General features: G+C 44.8%; 1 protein-coding gene across 3 annotated transcripts in view; it reads right to left on the reverse strand.

The window, feature by feature from the left end:
* npepps (aminopeptidase puromycin sensitive) overlaps nucleotides 1-21,856 on the reverse strand; it is a 328,961-nt gene that overhangs the window by 79,182 nt on the left and 227,923 nt on the right. For all 3 annotated transcript variants that reach the window (XR_005458182.1, XM_038779185.1, XM_038779184.1), the window contains 3 exons: nucleotides 20,505-20,614; nucleotides 17,224-17,287; nucleotides 7,505-7,644 (listed from right to left, as the gene is read on the reverse strand). Coding sequence is in view for 2 of the 3 variants with exons in the window: in XM_038779185.1 (XP_038635113.1) it covers nucleotides 7,505-7,644; nucleotides 17,224-17,287; nucleotides 20,505-20,614 (314 nt within the window). In the remaining variant the exon portion in view is untranslated. The remainder of the gene's footprint in view (nucleotides 1-7,504; nucleotides 7,645-17,223; nucleotides 17,288-20,504; nucleotides 20,615-21,856) is intronic.

Below are 21,856 nucleotides of genomic sequence, written 5' to 3' on the forward strand. Positions count from 1 at the left end.
GTGTCGTTTGAGGCGTTGAAGGTGGTGGCTGACAGTGGCGGGGGGTACATGATGATGAGTGGCAAGCTGCAGGGGGAGCGGGTAGTGTTGGTGAATGTTTATGCCCCAAATTGGGACGATGCGGGGTTCATGCGGCGTATGTTGGGCCGCATTCCGGACCTGGAGGCGGGGGGCCTGATCATGGGGGGAGACTTTAACACAGTACTGGACCCCCCATTGGGTCGATCCAAGTCCCGGACGGGTAGGAGGTCGGCGGCGATTAAGGTGTTGAGGGGATTTATGGACCAGATTTTGGGGGGGGGGGGGGGGGAGGAGGGTGGACCCTTGGAGGTTTGCGAGGCCAAGGGCCAGGGAATACTCGTTTTTCTCCCACGTACATAAGGCCTACTCAAGGATTGATTCTTTTGTCCTGAGGGAAGAGAGGGACCAACATCCGCTCTGGCGCATGGAGGTGGGGCTGCTGGCAGATGAGGAGGTGGCCGGGAGGGTCCGGGGGTGTAGTGAGAGATACCTCGAGGCCAATGATAACGGGGAGATTCGGGTGGGGACGGTCTGGGAGGCATTGAAGGCGGTGATGAGGGGGGAATTGATCTCCATCCGAACCCATAGGGAGAGGGGGGAGCAGAGGGAAAGGGAAAGACTGATAGGGGAGATGGTGCAGGTGGATAGGAGATATGCGGAGGCCCCAGAGGAGGGATTGCTGGGGGAGAGGCGTAGCTTCAGGCCAGATTTGACCTACTGAGACCAGAAAGGCGGAAGCCCAGTGGAGGAAAGCACAGGGGGCGGTGTATGAACACAGGGAGAAGGCGAGCAGGATGCTGGCGCACCAGCTCCGGAAGCGAGACACGGCCAGGGAGATTGGGGGAGTGATGGATAGAGCTGGGAAGGTGGTGCGGAGGGGGGTGGATGTCAATGGGGTCTTCAGGGACTTCTATGGGGAACTGTACCGGTCTGAACCCCCGGTGGAGGAGGGTGGAATGGGGCGCTTCCTGGACAAGTTGCGATTCCCGAGGGTGGAAGAGGAACAGGTGGAGGGACTAGGGGCGCCGATTGAGTTGGAGGAGGTGGTCAAAGGGATAGGGAGCATGCAGTCAGGGAAGGCGCCGGGGCCGGACGGGTTTCCAGCTGAATTCCATAAAAAGTATTTGGACGTGTTGGGCCCCCTGTTGGTCCGGACCTTTAACGAGGCAAGGGGGGGGGGGGGGGGGGCTCTGCCCCCAACTATGTCATGGGCGCTGATTTCCTTGATCCTGAAGCGGGACAAGGACCCTCTGCAGTGTGGATCATATAGGCCGATTTCGCTGCTGAACGCCGATGCTAAGCTGCTGGCAAAGATCCTGGCCACTAGAATAGAGGATTGTGTGCCGGGGGTCATACACGAGGACCAGACGGGGTTTCTGAAGGGAAGGCAGCTGAACACAAACGTGCAAAGGCTCCTCAATGTCATTATGATGCCGGCTGTAGAAGGGGAGGCGGAGATAGTGGTGGCGTTGGACGCGGAGAAGGCCTTCGATAGGGTTGAGTGGGAGTACTTGTGGGAGGTGTTGGAGGGGTTTGGGGAGGGGTTTATCCGGTGGGTGAGGCTGCTCTACGAGGCCCCGATGGCAAGTGTAGCCACGAATAGGAGGAGGTCGGAGTACTTTCAGCTGCATCGGGGGACGAGACAGGGGTGCCCCCTGTCCCCCTTGCTCTTCGCGTTGGCGATTGAGCCCCTGGCCATGGCACTGAGGGAGTCAGGGAACTGGAGGGGCCTGGTGCGGGGTGGGGAGGAGCATCTAGTATCGCTGTACACGGACGACCTGTTGCTGTATGTGGCAGACCCGGTGGGGGGGATGCCGGAGGTGATGAAGATTCTTAGGGAATTCGGGGGTTTCTCGGGGTATAAGTTGAACCTGGGCAAGAGTGAGGTGTTTGTGGTGCATCCGGGGGATCAAGAGGAGGGGATTGGTAGGCTCCCATTGAAGCAGGCAGGGAAGAGTTTCAGGTACCTAGGGGTCCAGGTGGCGGGGAGCTGGTGGGCCCTGCACAAGCTCAACCTCATAAGATTGGTGGAGCAGATGGAGGAGGAGTTTAAGAGATGGGATATGTTACCGCTGTCACTGGCGGGGAGGGTGCAGTCCGTCAAGATGACGGTGCTCCCGAGGTTTTTGTTCCTGTTCCAGTGCCTCCCCATCCTTATCCCGAAGGCCTTTTTCAGGAGGGTCAACAGCAGTATCACGGGATGTGTGTGGGCGCATGGGATTCCGAGGGTTCGAAGAGTGTTCCTGAAACGAGGCAGGGATAGGGGGGGGGCTGGCGTTGCCTAACCTCTGTGGGTACTACTGGGCGGCCAACGCAGCGATGGTGCGTAAGTGGGTAATGGACGAGGAGGGGGCGGCGTGGAAGAGGATGGAGGCGGCGTCTTGTGGGGGCACGAGCCTGGAAGCGCTATTAACGGCGCCGTTGCTGCTCCCTCCAACGAGGTATACCACGAGCCCGGTGGTGGCGGCTACCCTCAAAATTTGGGGGCAACGGAGACGGCACAGGGGAGAAATGGGAGGCTCAATGGAGGCCCCGATACGGGGGAACCATCGGTTCATCCCAGGGAGCATTGATGGCGGATTTCTGGGCTGGCACAGGGCAGGGGTTAGGAGTTTGAGGGACCTGTTTGTGGAGGGGAGGTTCGCGAGCTTGGGGGAGTTAGAGGGGAAGTTTGGGCTCCCCCCGGGGAACATGTTTAGGTACATCCAGGTGAGGGCGTTTGCCAGGCAGCAGGTGGAGGGGTTCCCCTTGCTGCCCCCACGAGGGGTGCGGGATAGGGTGCTCTCAGGGGTGTGGGTCGGAGGAGGGAGGATCTCGGACATATACCGGGTAATGCAGGAGGTAGACGAGGCCTCGGTGGAGGAACTGAAGGGGAAGTGGGAAGAGGAGCTTGGGGAGGAGATTGAGGAGGGGACGTGGGCGGATGCCCTGGAGAGAGTGAATTCCTCCTCTTCCTGTGCGAGGCTTAGCCTCATACAGTTCAAGGTGCTGCATGGGGCCCACATGACTGGGACAAGGATGAGTAGGTTTTTCGGGGGCGAGGACAGGTGTGCTAGGTGCTCGGGGAGCCCAGCGAACCACGCCCATATGTTTTGGGCGTGCCCAGCGTTGGGGGAGTTCTGGAAGGGGGTAGCAAAGACGGTGTCGAGGGTGGTGGGATCCAGGGTCGAGCCAGGCTGGAGACTCGCAATTTTTGAGGTTGCAGTGGAGCCGGGAGTGCAGGAGGCGGGGTTCTGGCCTTTGCGTCCCTAGTAGCCCGACGGAGGATCTTGCTCCAATGGAAGGATGCGGGGTCCCCAAGCGTGGAGGCCTGGATCTCGGATATGGCGGGGTTCATTAAATTGGAGAGGGTGAAATTTGCCCTGAGGGGATCAGTACAAGGGTTTTTCAGGCGGTGGCAGCCTTTTCTGGACTTCCTGGCGGAACGGTAGGGAAATAAGCCGACAGCAGTAGCAACCCGGGGGGGGGGGGGGGGGGGGGGGGGGGGGGGGGGGTTAAGGATTGGGGGGAGGGAGAACTGTGCACATGGGTTTGTGGAGGGTGCTATCTCTCTCCTTTGTTTTTTTTTTCTTTTCTCTTTTTCTTTGTTTTTGTTCCTTCCTTTTGTTTGAAGTTGCTCTTGAAGCTGGGGGGCATTGTTTATGGGGTGTTACCGCGGTTGTATGTTAATAGAGTTAAGATGTTTATGTTTTGTATTTTGTAAAAATTTCAATAAAAATTATTTATAAAAAAAAGGGAAATTAGAGATAGAATTCGACAAATTGGCCAAGAAAAACAGGTCTGAGGATTAGGAATTGGGAACAGTTTAGAATTTAGCAAAGAAGGACCAAGGGATTGATTGAGGGGAAAATAGAGTACAAGAGTAAGCTTGCAAGGAACATTAAAAAGTTTCTGTCGGTACGTGAAGAGAAAAAGATTGGTGAAGATAAATGTAGGAACTTGCAGTCAGGAACAGGGGAATATATAATAGGGGACAAAGAAATGGCTGAGCAACTAAACACATACTTTGGTTCTGTCTTCACAAATGAGGACACAAATAAGATACCAGAAATGTTGGGTAATGCAGGGTTTAGAGAGAGGGAGAAACTGAATCAGTCGTGAAATGGTGTTGGGGAAATTGATGGGGTTGAAGGCTGATAAATCCCCAGGGCCTGATAATCTACATCCCAGAGTGCTGAGGAAGTGGCTCTAGAAATAGTGGGTGCATTGGTGGTCATCTTCCAGGATTCTATAGACTCTGGAACAGTTCCTGCAGTTTGGAGGGTAGCTAATGTAACTCCACTATTTAAAAATGGAGGTAGAGAGAAAACAGGAAATTGCAGACCAGTGAGCTTGACATCAGAGGTGGGAAAAATTCTACAATTCATTATCAAGATTTTATAGCAGAGTACTTAGAAAAATGATCGGACAGAGTCAGCATGGATTTATGAAGGGAAAATCATGCTTGACAAATCTACTGGAATTCTTCGAGAATGTAGCTAGTAGATTTGACAAAAGGGTGCCAGTGGATGTGGTTTATTTGGACTTTCAGAAGGCTTTTGACAAAGTCCCGATAAGAGATTTGCATGCAAAATTAAAGCGCATGGGATTAGGGTACTGTATTGAGATGGATAGAAAACTGGTTGGCAGACAGGAAACAAAGAATAGGAATTAATGGGTCATTTTCAAATTGGCAGGCAGTGACTAGTGGGGTACCGCAGGGATCGATGCTGGGACCCCAGCTATTCATAATACATATTAAAGATTTAGATGCGGGTACAAAATTTAATATCTCCAAATTTGCAGATGACACCAAGTTATATGCGAGGCTGAGCTGTGAGGAGGATACAGAGATCCTTCAATGCGATTTGGACAAATTGAGTGACTGGACAAAGGAATGGCAGATGGAGTATAATTTGGAGAAATTAGGTTTTCCACTTTGGTAGCAAAAACGAGAATTCAAGCTATTATCTGAATGGCCATAAATTAGGAGAAGGGAATTTGCAACGAGACCTAGATGTCCTCGTATGCCAGTGACTGAAGGCAGCAACCATTTTGGAAACCAAGCAATGCAAAGCATGTTTCCCAAATCTAGCCAGTTTCCCTTCAAAGTTATTGAGGGGAAAGAAGGTGGAGATCATCAACACCCCAATTGTGCACGCCATACCTTGTACATGTGAGATCCCTTTATATTTTATTGAAGATTTTCATTCCGAGATTGGACAAATTTCCTAATAATGGGCTACTGATTCATGCATAAATATGCATTATTTGAGTAGGCATAAAAACATCTGCAAATGTGAAGCACTCTGCTTCAGGTGGTGGTGGAGGCGGGGTCATTGAATATTTTTAAGGCGGAGGTAGAGGGATTCTTGTCCGGAATGGGAATCAAAGGTTATTGGTAAAGTGCACCTTCAAAATGGGATTTTAGACTTACTGATTTTTAACAATCACAACTGGGACCGAGTTTAAGTGATGTCACAAGACATGTGAACTCAATATATATGTGTATGGATGTGAACTCTTGATATACGTGTTTTTTAAGTCTAACGTCTCTGTATTACCAATAGCCAAATGATTGTGTTGCAATGGATCAGTGCTCAATTCGGAGATAAATATCTCAATCATGACTCTTGTTAATGTAACCATTTGACATTTTACCAAATTTGATCAAGGTAAATTGCATATTATGGCTACCATCAAACACGTGAGGGAAAATAGCCTAAAATATATTGACTTTCTAGATATGAAGTGTGCTTAAGCCGTACGACATATATTTTAAAAATCTATTCGGCAGTAGCTGTAGAGCTAGTTGATGAGCTTCAGAGCACAGAGCAGCACCTATAAATTACTTTGTTGCTTTAAGAACTTGAGCATTGTATTCTCAGAGATCAATACGGAGGAAGGAGTGATTGTGATAAGAGACAAGCATCTGAAAGATATACATAATGAGCAAGAAAATACAATAACCTGTGGGCAGAGTGGGGCGGGAGGTCGGGCAGAAGGGGGGGGGGCGGAGGTCGAGCAGAGGGGGGTGTGGGAGGTCGGGAAGAGGGGGAGGGAGGTCGGGCAGAGGTGGGGAGGGAGGTCGGGCAGAGGTGGGGAGGGAGGTCGGGCAGAGGTGGGGAGGGAGGTCGGGCAGAGGTGGGGCGGGAGGTCGGGCGGGGGGGGGAGCGGAAGGTCAGGCAGAGGGGGGGGCGCGGGCGGTCAGGCAGAGGGGGGCGGGAGGTCGGGCAGAGGGGGGAGCGGGAGGTCAGGCTGAGGTAGGCAGGAGATCAGGCAGAGAGGGTGGTGGGAGGTCTGGCAGAGGAGGGGGCAGGGAGGGTGAGGTGGAGAGGGGAGGGGAGGGCGAGGTGGAGAGGGGAGGGCAAGGTAAAGGGGGGGGGGTGGGCTGTTGCCACAAAGGGGGGGGGGGGGGGGGAAGGTTGTACAGGCTCCGGGGGAGAGAGGTGCTGCACGAAGCCCGTGCAGCATAGGGAACAAACTATTGCGCTGCAAGAATAATTCAAACATAGCAAGTGTTTGGCAAATGTAGCAGTGAATTACTGAATTTATACGGTATCAAATAAACAACACTCGAGATTCCATAATCAAATCCAATGGAGAAGTCTATACTTCTGAAATGTTCATTTTAAGCACCTTCATGCAACTCCTCCAGCAGTGTGATTTATTTCCCGTCTTGTTAATTTCCTCCCCTTCAAATTTTTTAAGATTATGTATAATTTCTTAGATGAGAAAGCTAACAATTAGGTGACATCCAAGTGAATGGGCTCTTCAACCAACTGTTTATACACTAATACTACTTGAAGAGACTCTCCTGCAGAAGTGTCCAAATTTCAATCCTGCATCATGATTTCTGTCAGGAAATAAATTTCAAAATAAAACAAAATGGAGATGAGGCACCAATTCAAGAGGCTAGAATCTGAATCCCACTTGGTATGGTTTGCATGTTTTTTGTTAAACCAATAGAAGGGAAAAAGAAAATACTGAAATATCCCCCTTTCTAAAAAAAATGGAATTCATTTCCTTGCCCTTTTTCGGGTGACACTGGACCACACACCTTTATTGAAGCTACTCTAAACTATCACTGGACAGCAATGATTTTCCCTCTGTAGTGCCAGGTCTCCCGTCAGCGGGTTAACCAAATCATCAAAAGATTGAGCAACCTGATCTTTTGTTAGTGATCAGAGATACAAACTCAATGAAACAGCACAGAGACTCCTGCATCAAAGAATCACTTGCACAAAAAAATCCTAACAGTATTAGGACAAATAAAGACATAATAGTGGAAGTTGGGCACGGAAGCAACGCATTGTCACCAGGGCTTCTCTTGTGCACCTAGAAGTTAATTAAAGAGCAATGTGGGCAGGGGCCTTGGGGCAGGTTGTTGGTCTGCCTGCCTCTTTGCAGGGATCTAAAGAAAGTAGATAAAAAGCCTATTTAATCAAAAAGGTAGAAAAGAATACATACCCTAATCTACTTCTGAAGCTCTTTGGTGACCTACCTTTATCCATTGATCCGGTTTCACATTCTTCACAGTGATAGTCATCTCTGGCTGGTCCAGTAACACCTTCATATTATCACAGCTTACATCTTCACTGGTGCAGATACTAATAGGGACCATCCAGTGAGGACAGTCACTACCTGGGAAACACAGGAGAGGCGTACTTATACATGAATGGATTTAAGTAGTAGAGCCCTGAGAAGAATAACTCCAATTTCCCTCAATGGGCAGAAATGACCTCAATGGCGAATGTACATCACTTAAAAGGAATGAACATGAAACAAGCTATCAGACAGCTTTGAGGTTAAAGGCACTGACTGGTGTGGAACCAAGTCCTATATATACCAGGAAGGTACAAATTTGATCAGCAGGTTCTGCTGAGTTTGCTGCTGGAGCAAGGATGCAAGATAGATTCTTGATAAACAAGGGGTGAAGAGATTAGAAGGGGTAGGCGAGATATGTGATTGTTATAATCAAATAAATCTTGATATTACTGAATGGGGAGGCAGGCTTGAATGGCCTACTCCTGTTCCTAATTAGAATGTTCGTATGGCGGGGTGCTACAATTTGGACTCCGGGTTCCAGAAATAGGACCGGTGAAAATTGATCAGAGTTTTCAAAATCCTGATCACCACCCAATGGAAGGCAGATGCATATAGATCTGGCTAAGAGAGTCTCCACCAGAATGTTCCTCATTTGGTGGAACCAAACTCAAAGAAGGAGCACTTGTATGAGGTATGTGACACAATCGGTACCCCTTAGAGCTCTACCTCAGCATCAGTCAGAAGAGGAAGAGAGGAAGGAAAGAAAACTTTTAAAACCAGGAACATGGATTTTAAACAATTCTTTAAAGTTGACCTTGCTGACCTCCACCCTGTAGTTTATAATAAATGAGTATAATGGAATGATAACATGCTACCAATCCTTTAAATATTTTCAAAAACATCAAAGTGATTTCTAAAATCACAAACATTGAAAATAAATTTGAATTATCCATTTTCATTCCTTTCCTATTGCTATATCTCCCTCCAAACTCAGCTCAACAGTTCTTCCATATAGGATTATTGATTTTGGCCATTTGAACCGGATAATTATTGTTAAACCAAAATGAGGGACTTCAGAAGCACTCAATGACCATGTGTATCAAGTGCTATTATTATTATTATTACTATTTCGTAATTACTCCTCCAAATCCTGACTCACTTTCAGCTCCAAACCAAGGGGAAAGTGTAATGGCCTGTTCCTTTGGTTGAGCCAAAGCCATCATATAGAGTTGTAACGGTACAAGAAAATTAAAATCAGAGAGAAAACATGTTTCAACATTTATGGTATCACAGACAGCAACAATCACACAGAAATTTTACATGCTCGCAAGTGGCTGATAAGTTAAATATTTCAGATAAAAGTAAAGCACCTGCATGTTAAAAATTTCAACTAAAATGGGAAGTGCAACAGGTGAAGATAGCTATTTAATGTTGCTGCTGTTTCTTACGAACAGGATGCAGCCGTCAGGCCAAAAAGACGTTCTGCTTATCACACAAATAAGTAATGTGGTATATGAATTTCAGTGCCAATGTAAGACCAGCTATGTACGCTTTCCATTCCAACCCATGGGTGGATTTGCAGCAAACAGCACATTTTTTTGGTTGTTCCCAACAGGCAAAGTACTGACTGTAAACAACCAGCTTGCAAAACTCAAAACACAGCGTCCAACATTAGCTAGAATACTGTGAATGGGCAGTGCTTGCTAAACAATTCTGATTGTGCTAAGAATTATACTGACAACCAATTTAAGATCATCAGTCAGGCTCACAATGCGGCTCACTTGAGAAGCTACATATGTTCCCATCCAGGGCCGAGTCCTTTACAAACAAAAAGAGCCTGTCCAACTAAACAACATTCCCCCATTTAAATGCCTTAATGAATCAGAGTCAACCTGCCTGGTTTGAATTTAAACAAAAGCCTGGCAGTTAGGTGTTCCCTGGTGCATTCTCTGTGGCAATATCTTTACCAGGGTCCACTTGACAACCAATCAGCACTCTCTTTTTGAAATTGTCGAAATTCTTTGGAATTGGCATTCTTGCAAATCTGCCCTAATGAGTACAAGACGAAAACATTGATAGCATGTCTCTTTTTCTGGAATTACTCAAGATTCTTATATATTCCAGCAAGATCACCTCTCATTCTTTTAAATTCCAATCAATACATACCCAACCTACTCAACCCTTTTACAGTTGACAAACCCTTAATCAACCTAGTTAACCTTTTCTGAACTGCCTCCAATGCAAGCATACCCCTCCTTAAACCAAGAGACCAAGACCGTACACTATATTCTAGGTGCGGTCTCACTAACGCCCTGTACAGACGTAGCAAGACGTCGCTACTTTTTTTACTCCAGACCTCATACAACAAAAACCAACATTACATTTATCTAATTATTTGCTGTACCTGCTTGCTAGCATTTTGTAAAAGCAAATACTGTGGATGCTGAAAATCGGAAATAAAAATAGAATTTTTTTTAAAATTTAGAGTACTCAATTATGTTTTCCAATTAAGGGGCAATTTAGCATGGCCAATCCACCTATCCTGCACATCTTTGGGTTGTGGGGGTGAAACCCACACAGACACGGGGAGAACGTGCAAACTCCACACGGACAGTGACCCAGGGCCAGGATTCGAACCCAGGTCCTCAGCGCCGTAGGCAGCAATGCTAGCCACTGTGCCACCGCGCTTATAAAAATAGAAAATGCTGGAAAATACTCAGATATGGCAATATCTGTTAAGAGAGAGAAACTGAGTCAACTAGGAGTCTTTTTCAGAACTAAAAGGAAGTAGAAATGTGATCGGTTATATGCAATTGAAGGAGGGGAGAGGAAAGGAATGAATAAAAGGGAACACTTGGGATAGAATAAAGGGCAGGAGAGATTAAATGACAAGACGTAATGGAACAAAAGACCAAGGGAATGCTGGTGATTGCAGTAAAGAAATAAAGCATTTGCTCAGAGTGAATGTAAATGCAAGAATAATAGCAGCTCTATTTGAAAGGAAAAACATAAAAAACAAGATTAAGACTGGCACATGGCAAAAACGGAATCAAAATGGGGGACAGAGATTATGGTTTGAACTTATTGAGTTCAATGTTCAGTCCAGAAGGCTTTGAAGTGCCTACTTGGAACATGAAGTTCTGTTCTTCGAGTTTGCCCTAAGCTTCACTGGAACACTGGAGGACAGAAGTGTGAGCAGGGTGGCGGATTAAATTGACCGGAGCTTGGGGGTCATGCTTGCAGACCAAGTGAAGATGTTCTGCAAAGTGGTCACCCAATCTGCATTTGGTCTCCCCAATATACAAGAGACTACACAGTGAGCAGCAAAAACAGTATACTAAATTGAAATACTACTTCACCTGGAACATGTTTGGGGCCTTGGTCAGTGGGAAGAGAACGTAAAAAGGGCAGGTGTTATAACTCCTGCAATTGCATGGGAAGCTGCTGTGAGGAGATGAGGTGTTGGGGGTGACTGAGGAATTATCCAGTGTGTCACAGAAGGAACGTTTCCTTCAGAATGCTGACTGAGAGGAAGAGGTTTTTTGTGTGTGCGTGGGCACGCCTGTGGGGGATACGCACAAGCTAGATGTGGTGGACATGGAAAAACTGGGCAAATGGAATGGAGCCCTGTCAGAAGACAGTCTGTAAGGAAGTCTCTATGGGATAGTTGCCAGAGTCAGTGGCCTTACAGTTAATATTGGTAGGCAGCTTGTTCCCAAAAATGGAGAGAAGTCGAGGAAGGGAGGGAAGGGAAAAAGATGGACCAGATTGAGGTGAGAGAAAAGTGCAAGTTGCAAAGTGCAAAACACCGAGGGTCACAAGAGTCATGGATGTAGGTGTGAAGACAGGACAAAGGAGAAAATACAGAGTCGAGATAGGAAGAAATAAGTTCAGTGGGGCAGGAACAGGCTGAAACAATGGATTGACAGGGCGGTTCTGTTTGTGTATTTTGGAAAGGAGGTAAAGAAGTGTTCAGAGCTGGAAGCTGTGAAGGGAAATCTCCATAGAAGAGGTGAAGTTACAGTCCTGGAAACAATGGCTTGATGTTTGGTGGTGGGGTGATGGTCCAGGGGGTAAGAAGTGTCTCCATCAACTTTGTCCTTCATATACAAGGACACCCAGATCCCTCCGTACTGCAACATTCAGTAGTCTTACTCCGGTAAAATACTTTGTGTTTCTATGCTTCTAACCAACGTGAGTAACGCCTCAATTTTCCCCACATAATACTCCATCTGCTTATTTTTTGGCCAATCACTTCATCTATCTACATATATTGCTTTGCAACTTTGGCCTCTTCATAACCTACCTTTTAATTAATCTTTGTATCATCAGAAATTTTGGCTGCAATACTCTTTGTCCCTTCATCCAAGTCATTACAGACTATAAATAATTGAGACTCCTGCACTAATCCCCTTGGCACTCCACAAGTTACACTTTGCTAACCTGAATATGACCCATTTAAAGTGACTCTTAATTCTATTAGCCACCCCCACGACCCATATTCTTATTCAATCATCTTTCACTAATAAAACACCTTTTGGAGATACAATTACACCAACTGGTTCCCCTTTATCCACCCTTTTCATTACATCCTCAAAGACCACAAATAAATCTGTCAAACACAATTTCCTTTTCATAAAACCACGTTGACCTGCTTGAATGTATTCTGATTTTCTAAATATCCCTGCTGTTACCACCTTAATAGTAGATTCTAGCATTTTTCCAATGACAGATGTTAGGCTAACTGGACTAAAGTTTCCAGTTTTCTGTGTCCCTCCTTTCTTGAACAGAGGTGTTACATTTGTACTTTTTCAATCTGTTGGGACCTTTCCAGGATCGCAAAAATTTGCAAGATTACAATTACTGCATTCACCATCTCTGCAGCCACTTCTTTTAAGATCCTACGATGCAGTCCATTATACAGAGGGCTTATCAGCTTTTGATTTGGCCAGTATTTTTTCTCTAATGATAATGATTGGGCGGCACGGTAGCACAGTGATTGACACTGCTGCTCCACAGCACGAGGTGCCTGGTTCGATTACCGGCTTGGGTCACTGTCTGTGCGGATTCTGGACGTTCTCCTAGTGTTTCTCCTCTGGGTGCTCCGGTTTCCTCCCACAAGTCCCCAAAGACGTACTTATTAGGTGAATTGGACAGTCTGAATTCTCCCTCCGTATACCCGAACAGGCACTGGAGTGTGGCGACTAGGGTATTTTCATAGTAACTTCATTGCAGTGTTAATGTAAGCCTACTTGTGACATTACTAAAGAATATTAATATTTTTGAAGTTTATTCCTTTCCTCCCTGAATTTCCTACTATTTTTGGACTGTTAGTATGGTCTTCTACTAAATATTTATTCAAATATTTAATCTGCAATTCTCTTATTTTCCTTTATTAATTCCCTGGTCTCATCCTCTGAGGAACTAGAATTTACTTTCACTGCTCTCTACCGTTTTCTATACTTCTGGCAGTTCTAAATATCTTTTTTAAACATTTCTTGCTCGTTAACTATTTTCTTCCTTTTTAAAAAATTCATCCTATTTCTAAAATTTTCCCAATCTTCTGGCCTTCAACTAACCTTCGCAACATGTTCTTTTAATTTGATACCATCACTAATTTCCTAGTTATCCTTCAAAAAGTCTTTCCTCCTCAATGGAAAGAAATAAAAAGAGAACCAACAGGGAATATTTGTTTGTCTGTTGATTCCCAGCATTTTCTGTCAAGCCTGCTATGTTCTGAAGAAGAGCAGGGCACAAAGCTGTTGAGAAACAGATTCAATCTGTAGCAATTCTTAACGATCTAACAAGAAGGGGACCAAATGCAATCAAAGATGGATTCATAAAGCAACTCTCACGAATGTTTCAGTTCATATAGGTTTAGCTACTTTGTGGGCAACTTATGATTTAAACTTAAGAATTAAATTGTACATTTTTAAAAAAAAACCTTCATAGGATTTATAATCTTGCAGGACGCTCCATCACATAGGTCAGCTTAATAATACTTTTGAGCTCTCGTTCTCTGCAAAATGTTTAAAAGGCACTGAGGTACGTATATCAGGCTAAGCCTCCAAGACCTGATCCGTGCTGGATGGTGCCAGTGCCACAATTCACATCTCTTTATTCAAGAATGATTGACGTTGTGCCAGTAAGTATCTCATCTGCCGACTGTCTCAGTCAGGGAGCAAAGTTTAAAAAAGGATAGACATAGAACAGTACAGCACAGAACAGGCCCTTCGGCCCTCGATGTTGTGCCGAGCAATGATCACCCTACTTAAACCCACGTAACCCGTATACCCGTAACCCAACAATCCCCCCATTAACCTTACACTACGGGCAATTTAGCATGGCCAATCCACCTAACCCGCACATCTTTGGACTGTGGGAGGAAACCGGAGCACCCGGAGGAAACCCACGCACACACGGGGAGGACGTGCAGACTCCACACAGACAGTGACCCAGCCGGGAATCGAACCTGGGACCCTGGAGCTGTGAAGCATTGATGCTAACCACCATGCTACCGTGAGGTCCTTATTGCTAAGGGGAGTAATTAAATGAAAAACAGAAAGGGGCCAAAATAGATCTCATGTAAGATTTCATGTAAGAAAAACATTCACTCTTATTTGTGTAAATTGAGCAATATTTGTTCCGTGTAGTAAAATGGTTTTGCACAAATTGACTTTTCTCTTATGGATTTTTTTCCCCCAAAGGTCACCGATTGCCAAATGATGATGCACCTTTTTTATATCAGATCAGTTCACAGCCAAAATAACTCAAGGGTGATATTTGGTGAAATGTTTATTTTCTGACATGCTCAGCAATTTTTAAAAAGAAAATCCTACAGAATGTCAAATAACAACTAATTTCTATTCATTTCACCCTCTTGGAGTTCTCTCTCATTCCCCCGGAAACTGAATCATGTTGGAAGATAATTCCATATGTGTTCCACAACTAGCTCCTCACCACACAAGTCATACATTTTCTGCAATCCAGATAGTGAGAGCCAGCAGGCTATTTGATCACAGAAACAATCAAAACAGGGACAGATATTGTGCTCCCGGATACCTTCACGAGACAATAATCCCAGACTGAAATGTTTGTTCCTTGCTCACCCAATCGATTGCAGTACCCCTATTATTGTTTCAGCAGAGGTCTAACTCAGCACAGACCAGAAATGGGGCATGGGTGACCACACTATCTTCCTCAAAGGCTTCTCCCTCTGTTGTCCAACTGAGTGGGACTGACCTCCTTTAATTCCACTCTTACCTATCCTTTCATAGCCAGAACATCTAATTTCTCTTCCCATTCCTGCACTGTTATAAAGGGAAACCCATGGCAGATCTATTTTGGCCCCTTTCTGTTTTTCATTTAATTACTCCCCTTAGCAATAAGTTAAAAAAAGGATTTCATGTAATAAAAACGTTTACTCTTATTTGTATATGCTATGGTAGCTGATGACACCCAGCTTTACCTCATCACCTGACCACTTCCACTGCTTTGGTATTGTCATGACTTCTTGTCCAACGTTCAGTCCTGGAAAGACCAAAGCCATTGACTTCTCCCTTCTCTACAAACTCTTTTCCTAAGCCATCAATTCTAACTCCCTTGCTGGCTACTGCCTGATCTGAACCAGACTCTTCACAAAGTTGATGATCTACTTGACTCTGAACTGAATTTCCAAACTGATATCCATTTGATCAATAATACTCCCAACTGCCACCTTTGCGATACTATTCTTCACCCCTGCCTCAGCCATTCTGCTGGGCAAATATTCATCCGTGCTTTTGTTGCCTCCAAACTCAACTAATCCAATGATTTTCTGGCCATCTTCTCCACTTGAGGTCATCAAAATCTCTGTCTGCATCCTAACTCGCACAGAATCCCATTCACCCATGTGCACTGGCCCACAATGGCACCGGGTCCAGGAACACCCGAGTGTAAAAGCTCTCATCCACATGTTCAAATCTCCATGGTCTCTCCCCTCCCTATATCCATTTGGTCTTCCAGTCCTACAGCCCTTCGAAAACGTTCCATTACTCCAACTCTTGACATCTAGAGCATCTCCCAGTTTGTTTATTGTCTGGGTGCTAAACTCTGGATTTCCCCCCACTAAACCTCTCTCATTCCTCAGATTCTCCTTAAAACCTACCTCTTTGACCAAGCGTTTGTTCACCTGTCTCAACCACCTGACCATGCAGCAGTGTATTTTACACCCTCACGACTCTCCAGGCAAAGAAGTTCCTCCTGAATTTCTTACTGCACTAATTAGCCATCCCGACAAGTAGAAATATCTTCTCTACATCTATCATACCAACTCCCTTCAAACATTTCACTGACCTATCTCACCTGTCTTCTCATTTCTAGAGTAAAGAGCCTTTTTATTGGTGACTTCACTTAATTCCCATTACCCTGAATCGTCCATTTACTCAGGTCCGATTTCAATTCCCCCATTTATTAGTGCCACAATTTACCACTTGCTTGTGCCTGTCCCCAATTATTGGTTCCCTCTCCAATTCTCCCATTTACAGCTGTCCTCCCACTTACTGATAATTCCTCCCATTTATTGATACCCTTCCACATAAGTCTCCATCGCTCCTGTGACAAACACTTTCCCAAGCTTGGTTTCAAACCTCAGTTTCAACCTATGCTGGTGTTTTAACACAGAGTTAAATTATAACATTCATAGTCCAAGAATACTGCACATTAATGTAGTCTTCAATTTTTGGCAAGTTTATATATGGTTGTAAGTTTTGGAATTTCTTCCCCACCGCCCTTTTAATATAAATTTAGAGCACCCAATTATTTTTTTTTTCAATTAAGGGGCAATTTTAGTGTGACCAAAGCACCTAACCTGCAGATCTTTAGGTTGTGGGTGTGAAACCCAGGTAGACAGCAGAGAATGTGCAAACTCCACACAGACAGTGATCCAGATTGAACCCGGGCCTCCTCCTCAGCACCATAGGCAGCAGTGCTAACCACTGCGCCACCATGCGCCCATAAGGTTTGGAAATTATAAATTTAAAGAAAAAGTAATCTAGGTGGCACACTGATCAAGAATGTTCTTCTTTCAGCCTTTGGGTTGTGCTAGGATTTGGCACAAAACTAAACCGAATTCATTACTAAATTGTGTTAATCTCAATATCTAACTTTAACATCACAAGGATAACTCGTGCTTGAAATGCAAACGCGTGCAAAAGCAGTTAATGATGCTAAATCAGTTCCTTTCAGCAGAGGGTAAGAAACAGGAACTAAAGTTCTGGAAGGGGCAGGTAGCAGGAGTGTGGCTTTTGTTTGGATCGAGGGATGCAAGTTGACATTACATGCTATGCCCTTGTCAAGGTTTTTTGATGCTGGGATGACATGTGAAAATATTTAACTCCCCAAACTCTAACATTCCAAAAATGTGAGCATAAAACTAACCAAAAGGTTACATTGTTTTTTGGCAATGTCTGTTTTAGATGCATAAAATAACTTCTGCAAGTAAAACCTTTGAGGATCACAGTACCAGAATCAAATCTGTTCTGCGATATTTATGAGAAATTTACAAGCATTATCTTTACAGAAACTCCATGAACGGGAAAGGTTAATGTTCTGAAAGTTTAGAGAGTTTATTCTGCATTCACTGGGCTAAATTAAAAACAAATATTCAGTTATTTAAGTTATTTAATTTGTTCATACCAGCATATGGTCCACCGGCACAGAATTTCTTCTGGAAAATCTTCAGTACTCGGCTGTCCCCTTCCTGAAAAATAAGTGACATTTTTGGATATCACAGTGCTCTATGTCTATTTCATGAAATTAATACATTAGCTTGAAGGTTTGTTGTCAAAAGGTTCCTATCTTTACAAGGTCGCAAGTTGCAAATAAAAAATGTTTAAACAAAATTCAGAAATGGAAGAGCTAAAAAATAGTTTGAACATGGTGTATAGTGCTGTAGATTTTTAAAATGCCATAAATCAAATTGGTAATTTACAATTCTCCAAGGCGGTCTTCAGGACACACTTCTCCAAGGTGGTCTTCAGGACACGCGACAACGCAGAATTGCCAAGCAAAAACTTATAGCTAAGTTCCACACGCATGAGTGAGGCCTCAACCGGGATCTTGGATTCATGTCGCATTACATTCACCCCCACCATCTGGCCTGGACTTGCAAAATCCTACCAACAATTCACACCTCTTTAACCTGGGGTTACCCCTATCTCTGGATCTGTAATGATTTGATTACCCGCAAATGCTCGCATTCCAAGCATTGTCTGGCATCTCTGACTTTGTCGATATAAATGTTTCTGGAACATACCTCTCCATTCACCTGAGGAAGGAGCAGTGCTCCGAAAGCTCGTATTTGAAACAAACCTGTTGGACTTTAACCTGGTGTTGTAAGACTTCTTACTATATTGTGTGAGGACACCCTGCTTTGATATGAATAGTGCTCCAGCTTCACTACTGTTTGCTACTGAAGAAAATACTTTTTGTTTTCATTTTTCTCGCTGCGCAATCCTGGACTAATCAACCAGAGGGATGTCACAAATAAAATAGTCTTCACTTAGCATCTTCTAACCAGGATTTATAGGAGTGAACAGGGGCAGGAACCCTAGCTAGTGAATCCCTCTCCAAGGGAAATTCACTGAAGCCAACTGTATTGTCTCTGGAGAGAGTAAAAAAAGAGAAATAGAGAAAGAGAGCGAGAGAAAATCTTACAACACCTCTGCTCGCCACACTACCAGAGGGACATGGATGCTTTGGAGTGAGTGCAAAGAAGGTTTACCAGGATGTTGCCTGATATTCTAGGTGTTAGCTATTGGGGGGGGGGGGGGGGGGGGGGGGGGGGGGGGGGCTGAAGGGGTTGGATTACGAGGGGAGGTCGAGTAGACTGGGACTGTACTCATTGGAATTTAGAAGGGGGGGGGGGGAATCTTATAGAAACATACAAAATTATGAAGGGAATAGATAGGATAAATGTGGGCAGGTTGTTTCCACTGGCAGGTGGAAGCAGAACTAGGGGGCAGAGCCTCAAAATAAGGGAAAGTAGATTTAGGACTGAGCTTAGGAGGAACTTCTTCACCCAAAGGGTTGTGAAACTATGGAATTCCTTGCCCAGTGAAGCAGTTGAGGCTCCTTCATTAAATGTTTTTAAGATAAAGATAGATAGTTTTTTGAAGAATCAAGGGATTAAGGGTTATGGTGTTCGGGCCGGAAAGTGGAGCTGAGTCCAAAAAAGATCAGCCATGAACTTATTGAATCGCGGAGCAGGCCCGAGGGGCCAGATGGCCTACTCCTGCTCCTAGTTCTTATAAACTCAGATTGCTTTTGTTGGAAAGATGGGGGCTGAGAGGAGACCTGACTGAGGTCTACAAAATTATGAGAGGTATAGACAGGGTGAATAATCTGCAGCTTTTTTCCAGGGCCAGGGTGGAAGACTCAATTACAAAGGGGCCCAGATTCAAGCTGAGAGGGGGAAAGTTTAGGGAGGTTTTTCACGCAGACAGTGGTGGGTGCCTGGAACGCATTGCAAGTGGAGGTGGTGGAGGCAGGCACAATAGCAACGTTTAAGATATATACATAGAACAGTACAGTACAGAACAAGCTCTTCGGCGCTCAATGTTGTGCCGAGCATTGTCTGAAACCAAGATCAAGCTATCCCACTCACTGTCATTCTGGTGTGCTCCATGTGCCTATCCAATAACCGCTTGAAAGTTCCTAAAGTGTCCAACTCCACTATCACAGCAGGCAGTCCATTCCACACCCTAACCACTCTCTGAGTAAAGAACCTACCTCGGACATCCCTCCTATATCTCCCACCCTGAATCTTATAGTTATGCCCCCTTGTAACAGCTACATCCACCCGAGGAAATAGTCTCTCAATGTCCACTCTATCGATCCCCCTCATCATCTTATAAACCTCTATTAAGTCACCTCTCATCCTCCTCCGCTCCAAAGAGAAAAGCTCTAGCTCCCTCAACCTTTCCTCATAAGACCTATCCTGCAAACCAGGCAACATCCTGGTAAATCTTCTTTCCACCTTTTCCAATGCTTCCACATCCTTCCTATAATGAGGTGACCAGAACTGCACACAATACTCCAAATGTGGTCTCACCAGGGTCATGCATAGTTGCAGCATAACCCCGCGGCTCTTAAACTCAAGCCCCCTGTTAATAAACGCTAATACACTATAAGCCTTCTGCAAGGCTCTATCCATTTGAGTGGCAACCTTCAGAGATCTGTGGACATGAACCCCAAGATCTGTCTGTTCCTCCACATTCCTCAGAACCCTGCTGTTGACCCTGTAATGCGCATTCAAATTTTTTCTACCAAAATGAATCACCTCAGGTTAAACGCCTGATAACAGGGTTAAACTCTTGACAGATACATGAATGGGTGGGGAATGGAGAGATCGTTTGGGAAATAAGTAGTAGGTCTAAATAAGAAATCTGGACTGGCACAGGCTTGGTGGGCCAAAGAGCCTGTTCTTGTGCTGCAATGTTCTTTGTACAAAACACATTAAGCCATTGAAAACGTCAATTAATTATTTTTCAAAACATAAGACTGCTTCAAGAAGAAATGGTGTGAAATAATTCCGAATGAAGCTTTTTTTTTGGTTAAAAATTTGAGTACCCAATTCATTTTTTCCAATTAAGGGGAAATTTAGCGTGGCCAATCCACCTACCCTGCACATCTTTGGGTTGTGGGGGTGAAACCCACACAAACAAGGGGTGAACGTGCAAACTGACAGTGATCCAGAGCCAGGATCAAACCTGGGACCTTGGCGTCGTGAGGCACCAGTGCGAATCATTGCGCCACCGCGCTGCCCTGAATGAAGCTCTTTTAAAGATTCAGCACAAGCATGATGGGCCAACTGACTTTCTTCTGTGCTGTAAATGTTTATGATTCTATGAGCCCACTTCCACTCTGCTTTATAGATATGGATACATTCAGAGGTTGGGACTGGACTAGCAACGTACCTGTTTTTCTTGAACATAAATAAGGGGAAACCCCATCTGTTTTGTCCATGAACTCATCACAGCATTAATAGGCTTTCCACTAGCATTTTCCAAACAGTTCCACAGGTCCTCTGAGGAGAAAAAATTAAAATTCTTAAAGCAAAGGATCAAAGTAACACCAGCTCCAAAATTCAATACCCAAATCTCCAACTGCATATAGCTGCTATGAGAATCTCAAGAGGATAGGCAAGGCACAATGGGGAAGATTAGTTGCTCCTTTATATCATGAAAGTCAGAAGACAACTTATGGAAATTATCAAACACAAATGAGCGATAAACATTCCTAATTGCATGTTAGACCTGAATGTTAACTGTATTCCTTGTACAAGCATACTCCAGCCTCGCTGAACATCAATACTTACAATTTTCTCACATTTTAAAAAATATGCTGCTTTTTAAAATTTCCAGCAAGAGTCAATGGGTGGGATTCTCTGTTTGCTGAAGCCGAAATTGTGGAATGTAATTGGGCGGAGAATAGGTTCCAATGCCAAAATCACAGCGGGCACCGATTTGATGCCAAATCGCGATTCTCCGTCTCCTCGATAGCGGTGTCAATGCGTACTGGAATGCACGTACAGCCTGACCCGATATTCTTTGGGGCCTCCATAGGAAACGATTGTGTTCCACATGGCGCTGGTGCTAGCCCCTTAAGAGTGGTGGAATCGGTACAGATGTGGTGGCAGTTTTGTCATGAAAGTCCACAGATTTTGCATTGGGGTCAACACTTAAGTCTCAGAATGGAGAATCCTACCCAATAACTTTACACTTCTCTAATTTATACTCAATCTGCCATCTTGTTGCCCACTCACCAAACCTTGCTATATCTCTTTGCAGCCTGTCTGTCTTCCCCACCTTTCTACCTAGCTTGGTATTACTTATGATAAATTAACAGTCTCTTCATCTAAATGTTAGGAACCCGAACATGGACCAACTATCTTTGATTTGTAAAACGTGAGGAAATGTTACTGCACCTGTGATGAATGTAGCAAATTGTTGTATATTATATTTCATATTTCTTGCAATAATGTTATTAAAACCGTGGTTTGAGATGCCTAGAGGTAGTATGTCTGCTAAAGCTGTGATCAAGGGGTCGTAAATGTGAGGAATTCATTGGTTTTAACCATTTACTTGTTTACAGACAGATGACTAATAGAACATTCTTTTGATTTTGGAGGATCATTGGGGTGTAGACAATTTATGAGGGATGGTGCTTAGTCCTGGAAAAGCAGGTCATGGGACATCTTAGTGGAAAGAGACCGAATAATGCCTTGTGATGTAATTGACGGGTGGAGCCAGGTCTATCTGTAGTTTTG

Source organism: Scyliorhinus canicula, chromosome 19, assembly GCF_902713615.1.
Source record: "Scyliorhinus canicula chromosome 19, sScyCan1.1, whole genome shotgun sequence".
In the NCBI taxonomy this organism is placed as follows: Eukaryota; Metazoa; Chordata; class Chondrichthyes; order Carcharhiniformes; family Scyliorhinidae; genus Scyliorhinus; species Scyliorhinus canicula.